Raw genomic sequence first — 13,964 nt, forward strand, 5'->3', positions numbered from 1 at the left:
TCAGTATTTGCCCATAGTAAAGTTCTGTGCTTCACACATGCTGTTTACTATTCAAGGGTCACCTCATAAAGACATAGTTTTAATTTTTATGTTGGTTTTCTTTTTTGAGGTAATAGGGTATTAGGGAACAGAGGCAGTACATTACCAATTTCTTGGAAACAATGTAAAAAATACAAAGCATTTTTTTTGTTTTTAAAATATAGGACACTTCAAAGTATCTAGTTAACCTACTTGCCAATAGTAAAAATTGTCCTTCATTCTTCAAACCATAATCTAATTTGCACACCTAATTTTTCAATGAAATTATTTTTCCTAAAGCGGCAAATGTCTTTTTCTTTTGTGTTGGGGATTTAACGCAGGGCCTTGCTCATGTTAGGCAAGTGTTCTTCTATGCCCAGCCCTTTTACCCAGGCTAGCTTTAACTTACTTCTGTCTCAGTCTCCTGTTGGGATCACAGGTGTGTGCCACCATGCCTGGTCATAAGTAAATTTTAAGTAGACAAATTCATTGGAATTTTGGTCTTCTACTTAGTCAACCCTTCAGCAGTGCTAAGTAGCACTAAATAGCCCTTCTTGGCCACTTTCCCTTCCCCACCGCAGTGTCAGCACACCCTCCTGCCTTCATCTTGTAGTTCACTGGCTTCTCTTTCTCTCTACTTTTTCTTCCTCTTTACCTGACTTCTAAGTTCTGTGAGTTACTGATCTCACTCAACACTGTATTTTAGACGCCAAGCAATGAAAACCTCTGAAATTCTTAGCCCCAGTCTAGAACACACTTCCTTCCAATCCTTTTCTCACACGAATTATAATCTTACTGTCACTTCTCAATTCACATTCCTGCAAGGGCTTCTTTCCTATTTTGAAGAAAACAAAAACTCCTTAACCTAGCCTGCAAAGTCCTGCATGTCCTCCTTGCCTACCCCTCTGATTTTACTTCATGCCACTCACTGTACTTAAGCCTTGCTGGCTTTCTTCAGATTTCTAAAACAATGTCAAGCTCCTGGGGATATTGAGCATTTAAGTCTACTAAGCTCTCCGCACCCAGCAAACAACTCCTGATTCTTCAAATCTATCTATCTATCTATCTATCTATCTATCTATCTATCTATCCATCCATCCATCCATCTTTCTTTCTTTCTCTAGCTCACTCACTCACTCGCTTTTGTGTGTGTGTGTGTGTGTGTGTGTGTGTGTGTGTGTTACTAAAGATTGAATCCAGGGGCACTCTACCTTCACATTACACCCCCAGACAAATTTTTTTTTGAAACAAGGTCTTTCTAAACTGATGAGAGTCTCATCTACTTGCTGAGGCTGCCCTCCAACCTGTGATCCTCCTGTCTCAGCCTCCCAGGTACTGGGATTACAGGCATGTACCACCAAGCTTGGATTCAAATCCCAAATTCTTTTACTTCAAGGACTAAACTTACATTGTCTCCATTGTATGGAAGAAGGGAGAGTGCTCTAATTCTCAATCACAGTGCCTTTTTTTTTTTTCCTGAGCAAGATGTATAAAGTATATTACTTATTTGCCTTCATATAGTTTCTATATCACCTAACAAAATGAATTCAATAAGAGGAAGGGTATGGACTATCTTATTCACTTTTTATCATTCTTTGTCATATAGAAGACAGTTAACATATCTTTACTGATAATAAAATTAAAATAGCAAAAATTTAAAATAATAATAGTACTGCTTACTGATACTGAGAGTACAGGGAAATAGGAATTTTCATATATATTGAGAAAACTGGAAGTCAATGTAGCAGTATACATCAGCATTCTATAAGCCTATCTCTTGACTCCATAATTCTACTACTTGAAAGCTATCTCACAGAAATAACCTCACATTATTTAAAATCTCAAATTATTACAAAACTTGGTGTGGATATGTGTGTGCACGCGTGCATGCTCACTGTAGCATCATAGGTAATACCATAACTTCCTAAGACAAGCTAATATGTTCACTAATGGGCAAACAGTAAAGTGCATTTAGTATGTCCTGGCTATAGACTTCTATATAGTTCTAATAATGACATAGTACTTTACTTACTAGGTAGTTCTGAATTTTGTTGAGAAAAAACAAACTAACTTTTTGGCTATTTATTTATTTATTTTGGTGGTACTGGGGTTCCTGGAAGCCCTTCTGCTTCCGGGCTAAACTCCCAGACCTATTTTATACTTTTTTATTTTTGGAAACAGGGTCTTTTAACCCAGCACGGCTGGCTTCGAACCTGCACGATCCTCCTATCTCTACCTCCCAAGCGTAGGGATTACAAGCGTGCACCACCACACCTGGCTATATATTTATTTATAAAAGAAAAATACATATATTTGAAAAGGTATCAAATAATATAAACCAAAAATAATACTTTTGGCCCATAGGGAAGGTTAGTGGTATTTGGTACAGGGGAAGAAAAAGACATGAAGAAGGGCCATGCTTTTTAATACATATGATTTTGCTTTACTTTTTAATAAATATATTCATATATTATTTATGTAAATTTTTGAGTGAGAAATAAAATTTCTATTTTTAACATCATTTTTACACATTTTAAGTTTCTAATTATTCAGGAGACGTAAGCTCTTGAAGAACACAAAAGGAAGCAGATGGAGGCCAGCAAAAAAGTCAAAGTAAGCTAATCCTGGGTCTGCACTGCCTGTGATAGCTGCAAATGCAAGGGCCCTCCTGAAAAACACAGCAGCCAGAAGTCAGGATAAAGGAAAGAAACTCTGATATGATATATAGGAAAATACTTCCCAGGTGTTCTACAGAAACATAGGAGGCTGCCCTTCATCTTTGGAACAATAGAGAAAATGATGAAGGAACTGGCAAGGCTCCTGAGATCATCTGTCCCATTCAGTGCTTTGCCATATGGGAAAAAGATTAGGTTCAACTATTTATTATACTTCAGTATTCTGTTGAGGCTGCAAGAAAAGGGACCTAGTTCAAATTTTTACTCTCAGCATTCTGTTACACTTCTATCACTGACTCAGTGAATGTATCCAGAAACAAATTCCCTGCTGCCAATTTTTATGTCTTTACTTTATTTAAAAATAAAACATGTTTAAGCCGGGCGTGGTGGCGCACGCTTGTAATCCCAGCATTCAGAAGGCTGAGACAGGAGGATCGCGGTTCGCGGACAGCCTTAGCTACTTAGTGAGGCCCTCTGTAACTTAGTGAGACCCTGTTTCAAAATAAAGAATAAAAAATAGGGCAGGGGGTGTAGCTCAGAGGTCAAATGCCCCTGGATTCCATCCCCACACTCGCAAAAAAACAAAAACAAAGAAAAAAATGTTTAAAAACTACAAAACACACACACACACACACACACACACACACACACACACACACACCACACCGGAGCCTGCTCTTTGGTAACTAACTCTCTTGTACACTGACTTATATTCAGTACAAAATTGCAAACAATTTATTTTTACACCTACTCACCTCTCCTATTCCCTTTAGTCCATCCCACTGTGCCATTTTACCTTTGGTTCTCAGTACTTCATGTTTTCATAAGAATAACCACAAAAGACTACTCACCTGGGGTCTCCTGTTATATTCAGTCTACCTGGCACAAATACCGACAGGGAGTCTAAAAGTACTACCCAACCCAGTTTTGGCCTCTAGGCCTTCTGACAAAACGCCCAGATGAGAGAGAGTACCTCTGCTCTGAATGCAAACCTCATGACTGACAGAAACCATGACCTCTCGAGTCACGGTAGCTTGTAGAAACTTGAGTAGCCAGAGGAATACAGAGAGAAAGTCTCCTCTCTTTTCAAATAAAAGCCATTTTAACCTTTCTTCTGATCAGAATCCCTGCCTATTTATGGCAAGTCAAATACAGGTGGAGAGGAGAAAAGTGCCTCAGCCTTGTGACTAATACTCTGGTAATGGTTAGGAATGTAGAGAATGATAATCCTTTTATCAGTATGTATACAAAACACCAAAATAATTTTAAACAAGTACAACATAATTTCCTTCTTGAGTCTGTTGTATATATTTATCTATCTCTACATTTTTATATTTTCTGAGATTTATATAACCCTAAGTTTCTCTACCACCATAGGTAGTTCTCTATTATGCACATGAGTAAAGGGCAGGCTCAATTATGTTTATTCTGCATTGTTGGCATAATTTCTTCTACATAGCTGATAATTATTTGATGTTTATGGGAACAAGAAACAGAGTAACTTATATTCAATACAAACAAGTGCTGACAGATTAAAAATAATTAATAGAACTAATATAATAGCAAACTTCTATACCACCTAGTATGAGCCTCTATGCTATTATAATTCCCATTACATAAATGAAAAAATTAAGGAACACAGAGACCAAATACCTTCTCTAAGGTGACACAGAAACCAAATTCTGGAGCAAGGATAGGCCTAGCTGGTGTGGCTCAAAACGTGTGCCCTTAACAACTACGTGACACTGTAAAGATACCTATGGATCGATGTAATAAATGTGCAATATAATAAAAGTAGAAGAATTCTTATGTGTGAAGACATATGCCTATACATGAAGTTTATATTCCAGAGAGTATAATTTGATCAAAACTTATTTACTATATTTTATAAATACATGCGCTTACCTCCAAATTACATCATACACAGGATCAAGACATACACCAAATCCTTGTAGATCTTCTTGCTCAGAGTCATTAAAAGTTTTACAACTCCCATCTACTTTATTTATCAGAAGACATTTAAATGGAGGTGGTTCTGATATAGAAGCAGGTACCAGGCCTTAGGGAAAAATATTTTTATATACTGTTAATATACATTACCTTTTCATATTCCCCCAAACCCATAAAGTAGTACTATCACCATTTCACAGGTGAAGAAGCTAAAACATACATAACCACCTTAAGTAAAATATCTTCAGGTGGCAGAATTAGGAGCTCAACCTCTGGCTGTCTAAATCTACCAGACATGTTCCTAATTCCTATGATATAACACTTTCTTATGTAATTATTCATGACATTATGGTCACAAATATGGAGTGATACTTTGGTTTTAATAAGACTTCAAAGTATGATCATTATAACCTTCCATGAAAATTAACTTATATTATTTACATTAAGAAACAATGCAAGCCGGGCGTAGTGGTGCACGCTTGTAATCCCAGCATTCAGAAAGCTGAGACTGGAGGATTGAGGTTTGCAGACAGCCTCAGCTACTTAGTGAGGGCCCCTGCAACTCAGTGAGACCCAGTTTCAAAATAAAGAATAAAAAAATAGAGCAGGAGGTGTAGCTTGGAGGTCAAATGCCCCTGGGTTCCATCCCCAGACCCACCAAAAAAAAAAAAAAAAAAAAAAGAAAGAAAGAAGGAAAGAAAGAAAGAAAGAAAGAAAAGAAACAATGCAGAAAGTCCCTTCAAATCCAATTTAGCTCATATTCCCATCATGTCTACCTTATGAACATTATGGTTTATAGATCTCCTAATTATTTCAGCACATAGTAACATATAAACATAGTCACTTGGAGGCTTCATTTAAATAGAAAGGAAAAAACCCTTTAGGATGGTATCTCATTATTACAGGTAAAGACAAACTATTTACTAACAAATGAAGGCGAGGGTTTGGGTGAGGGTATTACTTTGTTGTCGGTATTACCTATTATATGTTTACTGGCAAAAATTTCTGATGTTGCAAGTACGTGAGAATTAATAAGTGCTTCATCAATTCGTAAGAAAGTCTGGTCTCCACTTGCACCTATCCAAGTAGCCTTTCTTCCGTATTTTGACCCAATGTTAGGCATGGGAGCTGGCTTTGCATTCCAATATGGCACGTCCAAAATGGGTCTGCCAAGTTGTCCTTTCTAAAAAGTGAAATAAGCTACATTACCAATACTGTTGGATTAATAATCTATACTTTTTAAAATGCTAAGGAGATGGTAGATTAAAATAGCACTATAATCCCATAAGACCTTGTCTTTCATCAATTATTCATTTTCTTATTAAATGAAATACATATAAAATTTGGAACAAATACAAAGTAGTAAAAAAAATTTATTATGCTGGGAAGACTTCACTTAATAAAGCACAAATCACACTTTAAAAAAAGTTGAAATATTTTTCTATGTAAGAAATGTTCCCCAAATATTTTGTCTTCACCTATATTTAAAAGAAAATTATAAATATACAATATGTTTATACAAAAGAGTATTATGATTCACTTAAAGATCACCTTGACATTTTAAGTTGACAATACAAAAAAGTCACTACTGAATTCACATGTGGGAGAATATTTGGGTAAAAGAACAAAAATACTGGAACTGTGAATACAATTAGAAAAATTCATTATGTAGGGTTTTTTTTAGTTTTGTTTTTGTTTTGTTTTTTGCAGTACTGGGGATGGAACCCAGGAGCATTTGAGCTCCGAGCTACACCCCCTGCCCTATTTTTTATTCTTTATTTTGAAACCTGGTCTCACTGAGTTGCGGAGGGCCTCACTAAGTAGCTGAGGCTGTCCGTGAACCGTGATCCTCCGGTCTCAGCCTCCTGAATGCTGGGATTACAAGCGTGCACCACCACACCCAACCATAATGTACTTTTTACATGATATGTTCATGTGCTATTCATAAGTTATTAAAAGTTTAATTTAAAATGTAATAGTTTTTCACTGCCAGGTCAGAAACTGAAAAAGAATAAAAGAATGCTAATGCTGGACCGGAAGATATTAGTCACCCACCTTGGGCTCAGCATTTCTCTCTCCCTATAGTATTCCCTTCCAGAAACTGCTGGAGGGCAGAAAATGCTGCATTATGGCCCTAAGGATATTTATAAGCATGTCATCGATAGGAGTGATCAATCAACCACAGTAGAAACCTGAAGAACAAGGGAGCCTGGACCACTGCAAACACTATTCAAGTTTTCACTCAAATATCAATTTCGTTGCATTCTATTATTCCTTCAAGAGCACAACAAGAAAAGATAGCTATCAACTGACTGCAGAAGCAACTGAGCTTCAGTGCCTAGGAGAGGAAAAGGGGTAAGCACCTCATTAAAGTAGGCAAAACATTCCATGTTTATTCTTACCTTTTTTAAGGTCTACCCTTAATTTTTGAAAAGAAAATAAAAGAAGAGCATAAAAGTATGAACAATGAAAAATTATATTAAGGAATATATCCCATTTTTGGAAGGAAAAGAAATTATACTGACTATTAAAATAAATATGTATCCCCTTACTACCAACCAACTAACATGAAGAAGAGTAACTTACAAAAATGAGATGGCCTGAAGAGCTTCACAAGGACTCAGAATGTGGTTATAAATTAGTGTGCTTATATTATAAAAGTTTGCAACTAGGACTTCAGGGGCTAGAGAATAATGATTAAATGATTTTTATATCTTGCCACGCACCCCCACACACAAAAACACAAAGCCAACAAAAATAGCAAATAAAGCCACACATAACAAACCTTTAGCAGTATTAGGAGATATTATGTTACTAGTGACCAGAGACAAAAAACAAATTCCAACAGTTCCTCAACACATCTGCATCTGGAAGCCCAGCTATGCAGAAAATAAGAAAGAGAAGCTTAGAGAGAACAAAAGAATGAGGAGGACTTAGAAGAAGCGCAGACAAAATGATTCTCCAAGAGAGTAAGGCCAACCTTAATGCCAAGGCACTAAATGGATAAGGACTTGATGCTTCTCAACCATTAGACTGGTACCAACCAAAAGGAATGAGAACACATTGTGTGGCTGGGTTGTGGAGAAATAGGGACTCTCATCCACCACTGGTGCAAAAGCAAAACAGAGGGAACCACTATCATCGCACAAACCTACATGGGCAGTAACCTTCAATCCAGCAGTCTCTAAGAACTGACCTCACAGAGCTTGCCTAGGGGCTCTAGGTTTAATCCTAAGTGCCATAAAGCAAGCGAAAAAGCTCTCCACATCAGAGATGGTACAGGCTTATCAGCATAGTCTTAGGAGAATTTTCCTTGGTATCTACTATATCCAAACTATACAAAAGTTTCAGAGCATTTTCATTCTTTTCAAGCTCTAGTAGAGAGAAAAGCAGGTGGCCAGACAGATACACAGAAAGGGAAAGAAAAAGAAAAGCATAATTTTAAATAAATCTAAAAAAAGAATTAGGCTTTTTACAAGTTCTAAAATAGAAACACTTCGATGTGTTAAGAAAAATGAATCTTTACAAATTAAATGAGAAATAACTTTTCAAAATAACAGAATTAGGCTGATCATGGGGGCGCACGCTTGTAATCCCAGCATTTTAGAGGCTGAGAAAGGAGGATCACAGTTCTCGGACAGCCTCAGCTACTTAGTGAAGCCCTTTGCATCTCAGTGAGAGCATGTGTTAAAATAAAGAATAAAAAAAATTGGACTGGCGGGTGTAGCTTGGAGGTAGAATGCCTCTGAGTTCCATTCCCAGTACCGCAAAAAAAAAAAAAAACCAAAAAAAAAAAACCCACAGAATTAACTCTACTGAGTGATAAAGGATTTTGATCTAGAATAAATAAGTCCAATTCTAAGTTATTACATTTAATAGAAGAAAATTATTTGAAATAATGACATGTCAGTGCTGTGTGTCGAGGGCTGAGGCAGGAAATATGCATGCAATTTCATTGGAACCAGAAAAAATAGCTAATGTAGATAAATTACAAGGCAATGGTATAATGCAATATATTAATAGTTTAAAATTTCTTACAGAAAAACTTCCAAATGTGAAGACCTGTCCATCCATTAAAAGGACTGCTGTGTGGTTGCTGCCTGCAGTAACTTGTGTGCTAGGGCCTGGCAAGGCTTGAACAAGAGTGGGACATCCCCTAGATTATTAAAAAAAAAAAAAGATTTAAGTCAACTTCTTATGTGATCCAACTGAGATTAGAAACACAGTATTTACACAATGCAATTAATGAGTATGGAAGATAAAAGACACTAGTAAGAATATTCAGTAAACACTTAGGTGCTATATACCTGTCTCCATGCTAGGTGCTAGGTAAACAAAAAAACAAATGACACAGATGCTGGCTTTAGGGAGACCAGTTAGAAGAGATACGGAATTGACTACTCTAACCATGAACACATTCGTTTTTAATTTTTCTGAGATAATGTGCTAACTTTATTTTATTTTTTTGAGATACTGTGCTACCTTTATTTTAAAAGGAAAACCTTGTTACCTTGTACAATGAATGGCATGTGAGAGGTCTCCATAAATAAGTACTGGATACAAAATAATTATGTAATGCTTTAACAGGAATTCAATCCAGGAATCAGATTACATAATTTTATAATCCTCTTTTCTAGTTTTTATCACTAAGCTATAATCTTAGATTTTAGCATACTAGTTATTAAGTCTGAACACTTTGCATCCTCAGAGGCCTCACAGCAATGGCTATACACTCAACCTCTCTCACTAGACTGCCAGGGTGTGAATCCTGATCCTCCACTTATGAGCAAGGAGACCATGACTTCAAACAAGTCATTCATATTCTTTGTGTTTCCATTTTCCCCTCTATATCATGAAGAATAACAATGAACAGTATTTACCCCATACAGTTCCTGTGAGCAGGAAATTAGTCCATATATATCAAGTTCTTGGGTCAGTGTCTGGCAGAGTAAACACTTAAGAAATGGTAACTAGTATATTAAACGACACCCTAGTATCCTATTTTATTCTTGTGTGTGTGGTTCTTCCTCCAAGCTTCACTCCCAGTCCTATTTTCCTTCCTTCCTTCCTTCCTTCCTTCCTTCCTTCCTTCCTTCCTTCCTTCCTTCTTTCTGATACTGGTGATTGAACCAAGGGAAATTTTACCTCCATTTTTATTTTAATTCTTTATTTTGAAACACGGTCTAAGTTGTGGAGGGCTTCACTAAGTGGCTGAGGCTAGCTGTGAATCCACAATCCTCCTGTCTCAGCCTCCCAAGTAGTGAGATTAAAATCATGTACCACCACGCCCGCTTTATTCTTTATTTTGATACAGGGTCTCACTAAGTTGCAGAGGGCTTTACAAATTGCCGAGGCTGGCTGCAAACCCATGATCCTCCTTTCTCAGCCTCCCAAGTACTGGGATTACAAGCGTGTAATACCAGGCCCAGATCCTAGTATCCTACTTTTATGAAACATTTCACTAATCATTAACTGTAATTAGAATAATAACCACTGGAGAAACAATCCATGTATAACAAGACAGCTCTGCTTTCGAGAAAATGTAATCATGATACTTAAATTTTTTGATTGCATAAAATATATACTTTTAACGTCTATTCATACTGCAATAAAAAGTGAATCAGAAAGAGACATCACTTTCCGAGCATGGTGGCACACACTTGTAATCCCAGCATTCAGGAGACTGAGATAAGAGGATCATGGTTTGCGAACTGCCTCGGTTACTTTGTAAGGCCCTGTGCAACTCAGTGAGACCCTGTTTCAAAATAAAGAATAAAAAATAGGGCTGGGGATTTAGCTCGGAGGTAGAATGCCCCTGGGTCCCATCCCCAGTACCACAAGCAAAAAAAAAAAAAAGAAAGAAAGAAAGAAAGAAAGAAAGAAAGAAAGAAAGAAAGAAAGAAAGAAAGAGGCATGACTAGCAGCTAAAAACCAAGTCAATAAAGTTCAGGAGAGTCTAGCTGAGTTATGACAAAGGCCTGAACTAGGACCAGCATGAAGTGAAAGGAATGAATGAATGTGATGGCTACACAACTGCCCAGACTGGGCAGATGATTGATACGAGGCAAGGAAGGTATTTTACTCAAGCAACAAGGTAGATGGTGTTAACATTCACTTATACTATGAGAAGGAATGAGATCCAGGAATAAAAAAGGAGATCCTAGTTTTCCTTAAGGGTCTCTTCTAATACTTTTTGTATGGAGAGAGAAAAAAGGCCCAGAGAATCTAGAACATACCAGGAAGAGAGAAATGTAGAAAGATGTGGCACAAAAAGAATCACTGGAAGAGAAATTCATAAGAGAGGGAAATAAGATACAGGACCTCTTCAGCAGAAGAAAGACTCTTGGGTGGAAGCAGGCACCTCACTTATAGCAACATGGTGTTAGAGAATAGTTAAGTCCCCCATTCAAAACAACTCCCTCCCAATGAAGAGGAAAAGAAAGGAGAACCGTCAGCTAAGAAGGAAAACGAAGCTGAAGGGAGATGCTTAATTTCAAGCTAACAGAACTATAAGGAAGTTTAAAAGTGTGAGTAAAGATAGAGATCTGAAAGGAGCCAGGAAACAGAACCACATTCCTAAGGAAAAAGCAGGAAGGGTTTCACAGCATGAACAAGGCCAGTCTCTTTCACTGTAACATGAGGAAATGGGGTGGAGAAATGACATAGAAGCAGACAGGCGTGCAGGGTTGGTGGGCAACAGAATTTCCTGTCAAAAACTAATTTTGTTGTGCTGTGAATGGTCATCCTGTGTTTAAAAAAAAGAGAAAGAATGGATGAATAGAGATCTTTAAGATTATAGAAAATCTGCTCACTTGTTAAAGGGACCAGATAAATATAAAGATCAGAAGTTTTTAACCTGGATTGATAGGACTTCTAGGAAGAGGATAAGTGAGCCTTCAAGAGATCTGGGAACCCGCTAAATTTGTAAACAAACTTTCATGTGTATATTCTATCTTTCTGAAGAGACAACCCATATATTTTACCAAATCTTCAAAATATCTTAAATAGTTCAAAACCATAAAATATCAGGATTGCTGCCGACTATAGAAAAGATCAGTTAAATCTAAAAATAATATTACAATCTGCACAGGTGTGGTGATTCATTTCTTTCCAGAAGCCAAATTGCAGGCACAGAAATTACAGACAGATTGATTCACACAGTTTTGTCATGTTCCAATATTAGGACTAAGAAGGTGAGATATTGAAGATACTGGGAAAAGTGAAGAAATGAAATATTCTCAAAGTAAGGTAGAAAATAAAGTAAAATATGTGAAAGAATAAAACAATAGAGGGTTCACGTATTGATGATAAAGTCAAAGGTGAGTAAAGTAAGGTAGCACAACAGAAGAAGCAACTGCCATCATATTATAGCTATTTAAACTTAAGAATTCAAAGTTGGTACTGTATTAGATCCAGCCGAGGACCAGCGGGTTCAACTCCATAAAGGCAGAAATACAATTTCCTGGATATCTGCATACGGGTGTCAAGATAGGAATACTGTATGACCATTCACGTGACATGAAGTCATTGGCACTGTAATAAGACCAAGAATCAGCAAACACCCTATCAGTTGCTAAACTTTTAATGAATAAAGACAGTGACTGACAGGGTGGTAGGTAATAAAAGGAGAATAAAACACAATGGCCACACCTCAAAAAAGCAACAGTTTTTACTTGAGGATGGAATAGTATGGAACAGCAGTGAAAGGGTAAGTGGTGCGTACTCTGAGGTACAGGGAGTTTTAGCAAATGAGCATTCACCACTTCAAAGGACTGTAGTTGAATGACATCAGTGCATGGAGACTGACTTGTGAAAAAGTGACCTTCTGCTCCACCATGGCTAACTGCAATGCACCCTTCCCAGTCTGTATTGCTCACAAAATAACTACCAGCTAAGCAACAATGAAAGTGAAGATGATAATAAACCTTCTTCTGTGTCCCAAATCGTCAGTAAAAACAGAACAAAAAGTTGCTAACTTCACACATTAATTATAGAATCATTTATCTTTAAATGGCTTAAAACTGCATCCCTGCCACAGCAATGGGGTGAGTTCAAGATAAAGTGAAAACTGGATCTTATTTAATATCTAAGAGAAGGGAAGCTTGCTTTCTTTTAGCGTTTGTAAATGAGAAATCACAGATGTCCCTCTGATTCTGACAGAGGGACATCTGGAATGGAATTATGAACTCTGACTACAAGGGAAAAGAAAACAGATGAAGAGTCAAAAAGGAAATGGGTTAAGTAAAAAGAATTGCTGGGTCAAAGGCTGGGGGTATAGCTCAGTGGTAGAACACTTGTCTAGTATATGCAGGGCCCTGGGTGTGATTCCAGCAAAACATGCACAAAACACGCACAAAACACACACACACACACACACACACACACACACACACACACACACACGGTGAAGTGCTGGTTTAAGAATGGCCTGAAGCCTATCAGACAAATGAAACTGTTATGTGAGATTATCATTTTTAATTTTGGATAAATTGCTATAATACTAGATGTCAACCACTAAGAAAAGCATGGGAGGGAGGGATGGGGAGAGAATAGGGTGGGGATCGGGTGGGGGCTGACTGGGCGATGTGTGCATGTATGTCTACAAAAGTTTGTATCCCACTATGATGTATGAATACAGTGCACCAATTAAAAAAAAAAGATACACCTAAAATAAATAAATAAATAAATAAATAAAATTAAAAAAAAAAAAAAGAATGGCCTGAAGCCGCTCTGTCTTTCCAGGCTTGATAAATAAGTCTGGTTTCCACAGACACAAATCATTCATATCTCCTTCAAGGCAATATGCTAAAGAGACCAGAGCTGGCTGACTGCCTCAGGTCCTGTCTGTTTAGATCCGTGAACACGCTTCTCTCTCCTGGGATGCTAGTCTGTGACTGAGCATGGTGCAGGTAGGAATGCAGGCCCACTTGTGCCCAATGCAGCACTCTTTCAGACAACCTCAGCTTGGGGACACACCACTTGCCTAGCAGAGACACTCTCAAAACTGTGCCGTCATCTAGACTCTTCCAATTCAAATCTTCCTTCTCCCGTCATAAGAGGTCCTACGCACATTGTATCTAAAGGCTCTCCCTTTCCATATCTGCTCTTTTACTGCTTTACCTTTTAGTTTTCCCTTAATAAATCCTTTGTACATCTAATCTTGTCTTGGCTATCTTTTTCTAGGAAGACCTGAACTAAGCAAGACAGATTTTCCATGACTTTTGACCAAAAGCACTCTGATTATATATTCAATAAGAAATGGACATGGCTACTCTAACGAAAGCCAAAAAAATGGGGACTCAAGATAGATGTTTACTACTC

The 13,964-nt window shown here is 37.4% G+C and overlaps 1 protein-coding gene across 2 annotated transcripts in view; it reads right to left on the minus strand.

Moving 5' to 3' along the window:
• The window catches only part of MYCBP2 (MYC binding protein 2), a gene marked incomplete at both ends in the record, with an annotated part of 250,457 nt that overhangs the window by 156,149 nt on the left and 80,344 nt on the right, over positions 1-13,964 (minus strand). For both annotated transcript variants that reach the window (XM_080689587.1, XM_080689588.1), the window contains 3 exons: positions 4,599-4,752; positions 5,622-5,826; positions 8,682-8,799. In XM_080689587.1, the coding sequence (XP_080545713.1) occupies positions 4,599-4,752; positions 5,622-5,826; positions 8,682-8,799 (477 nt within the window). The remainder of the gene's footprint in view (positions 1-4,598; positions 4,753-5,621; positions 5,827-8,681; positions 8,800-13,964) is intronic.

The sequence above is a fragment of the Muscardinus avellanarius genome, assembly GCF_963383645.1.
Source record: "Muscardinus avellanarius genome assembly, chromosome: 2".
In the NCBI taxonomy this organism is placed as follows: Eukaryota; Metazoa; Chordata; class Mammalia; order Rodentia; family Gliridae; genus Muscardinus; species Muscardinus avellanarius.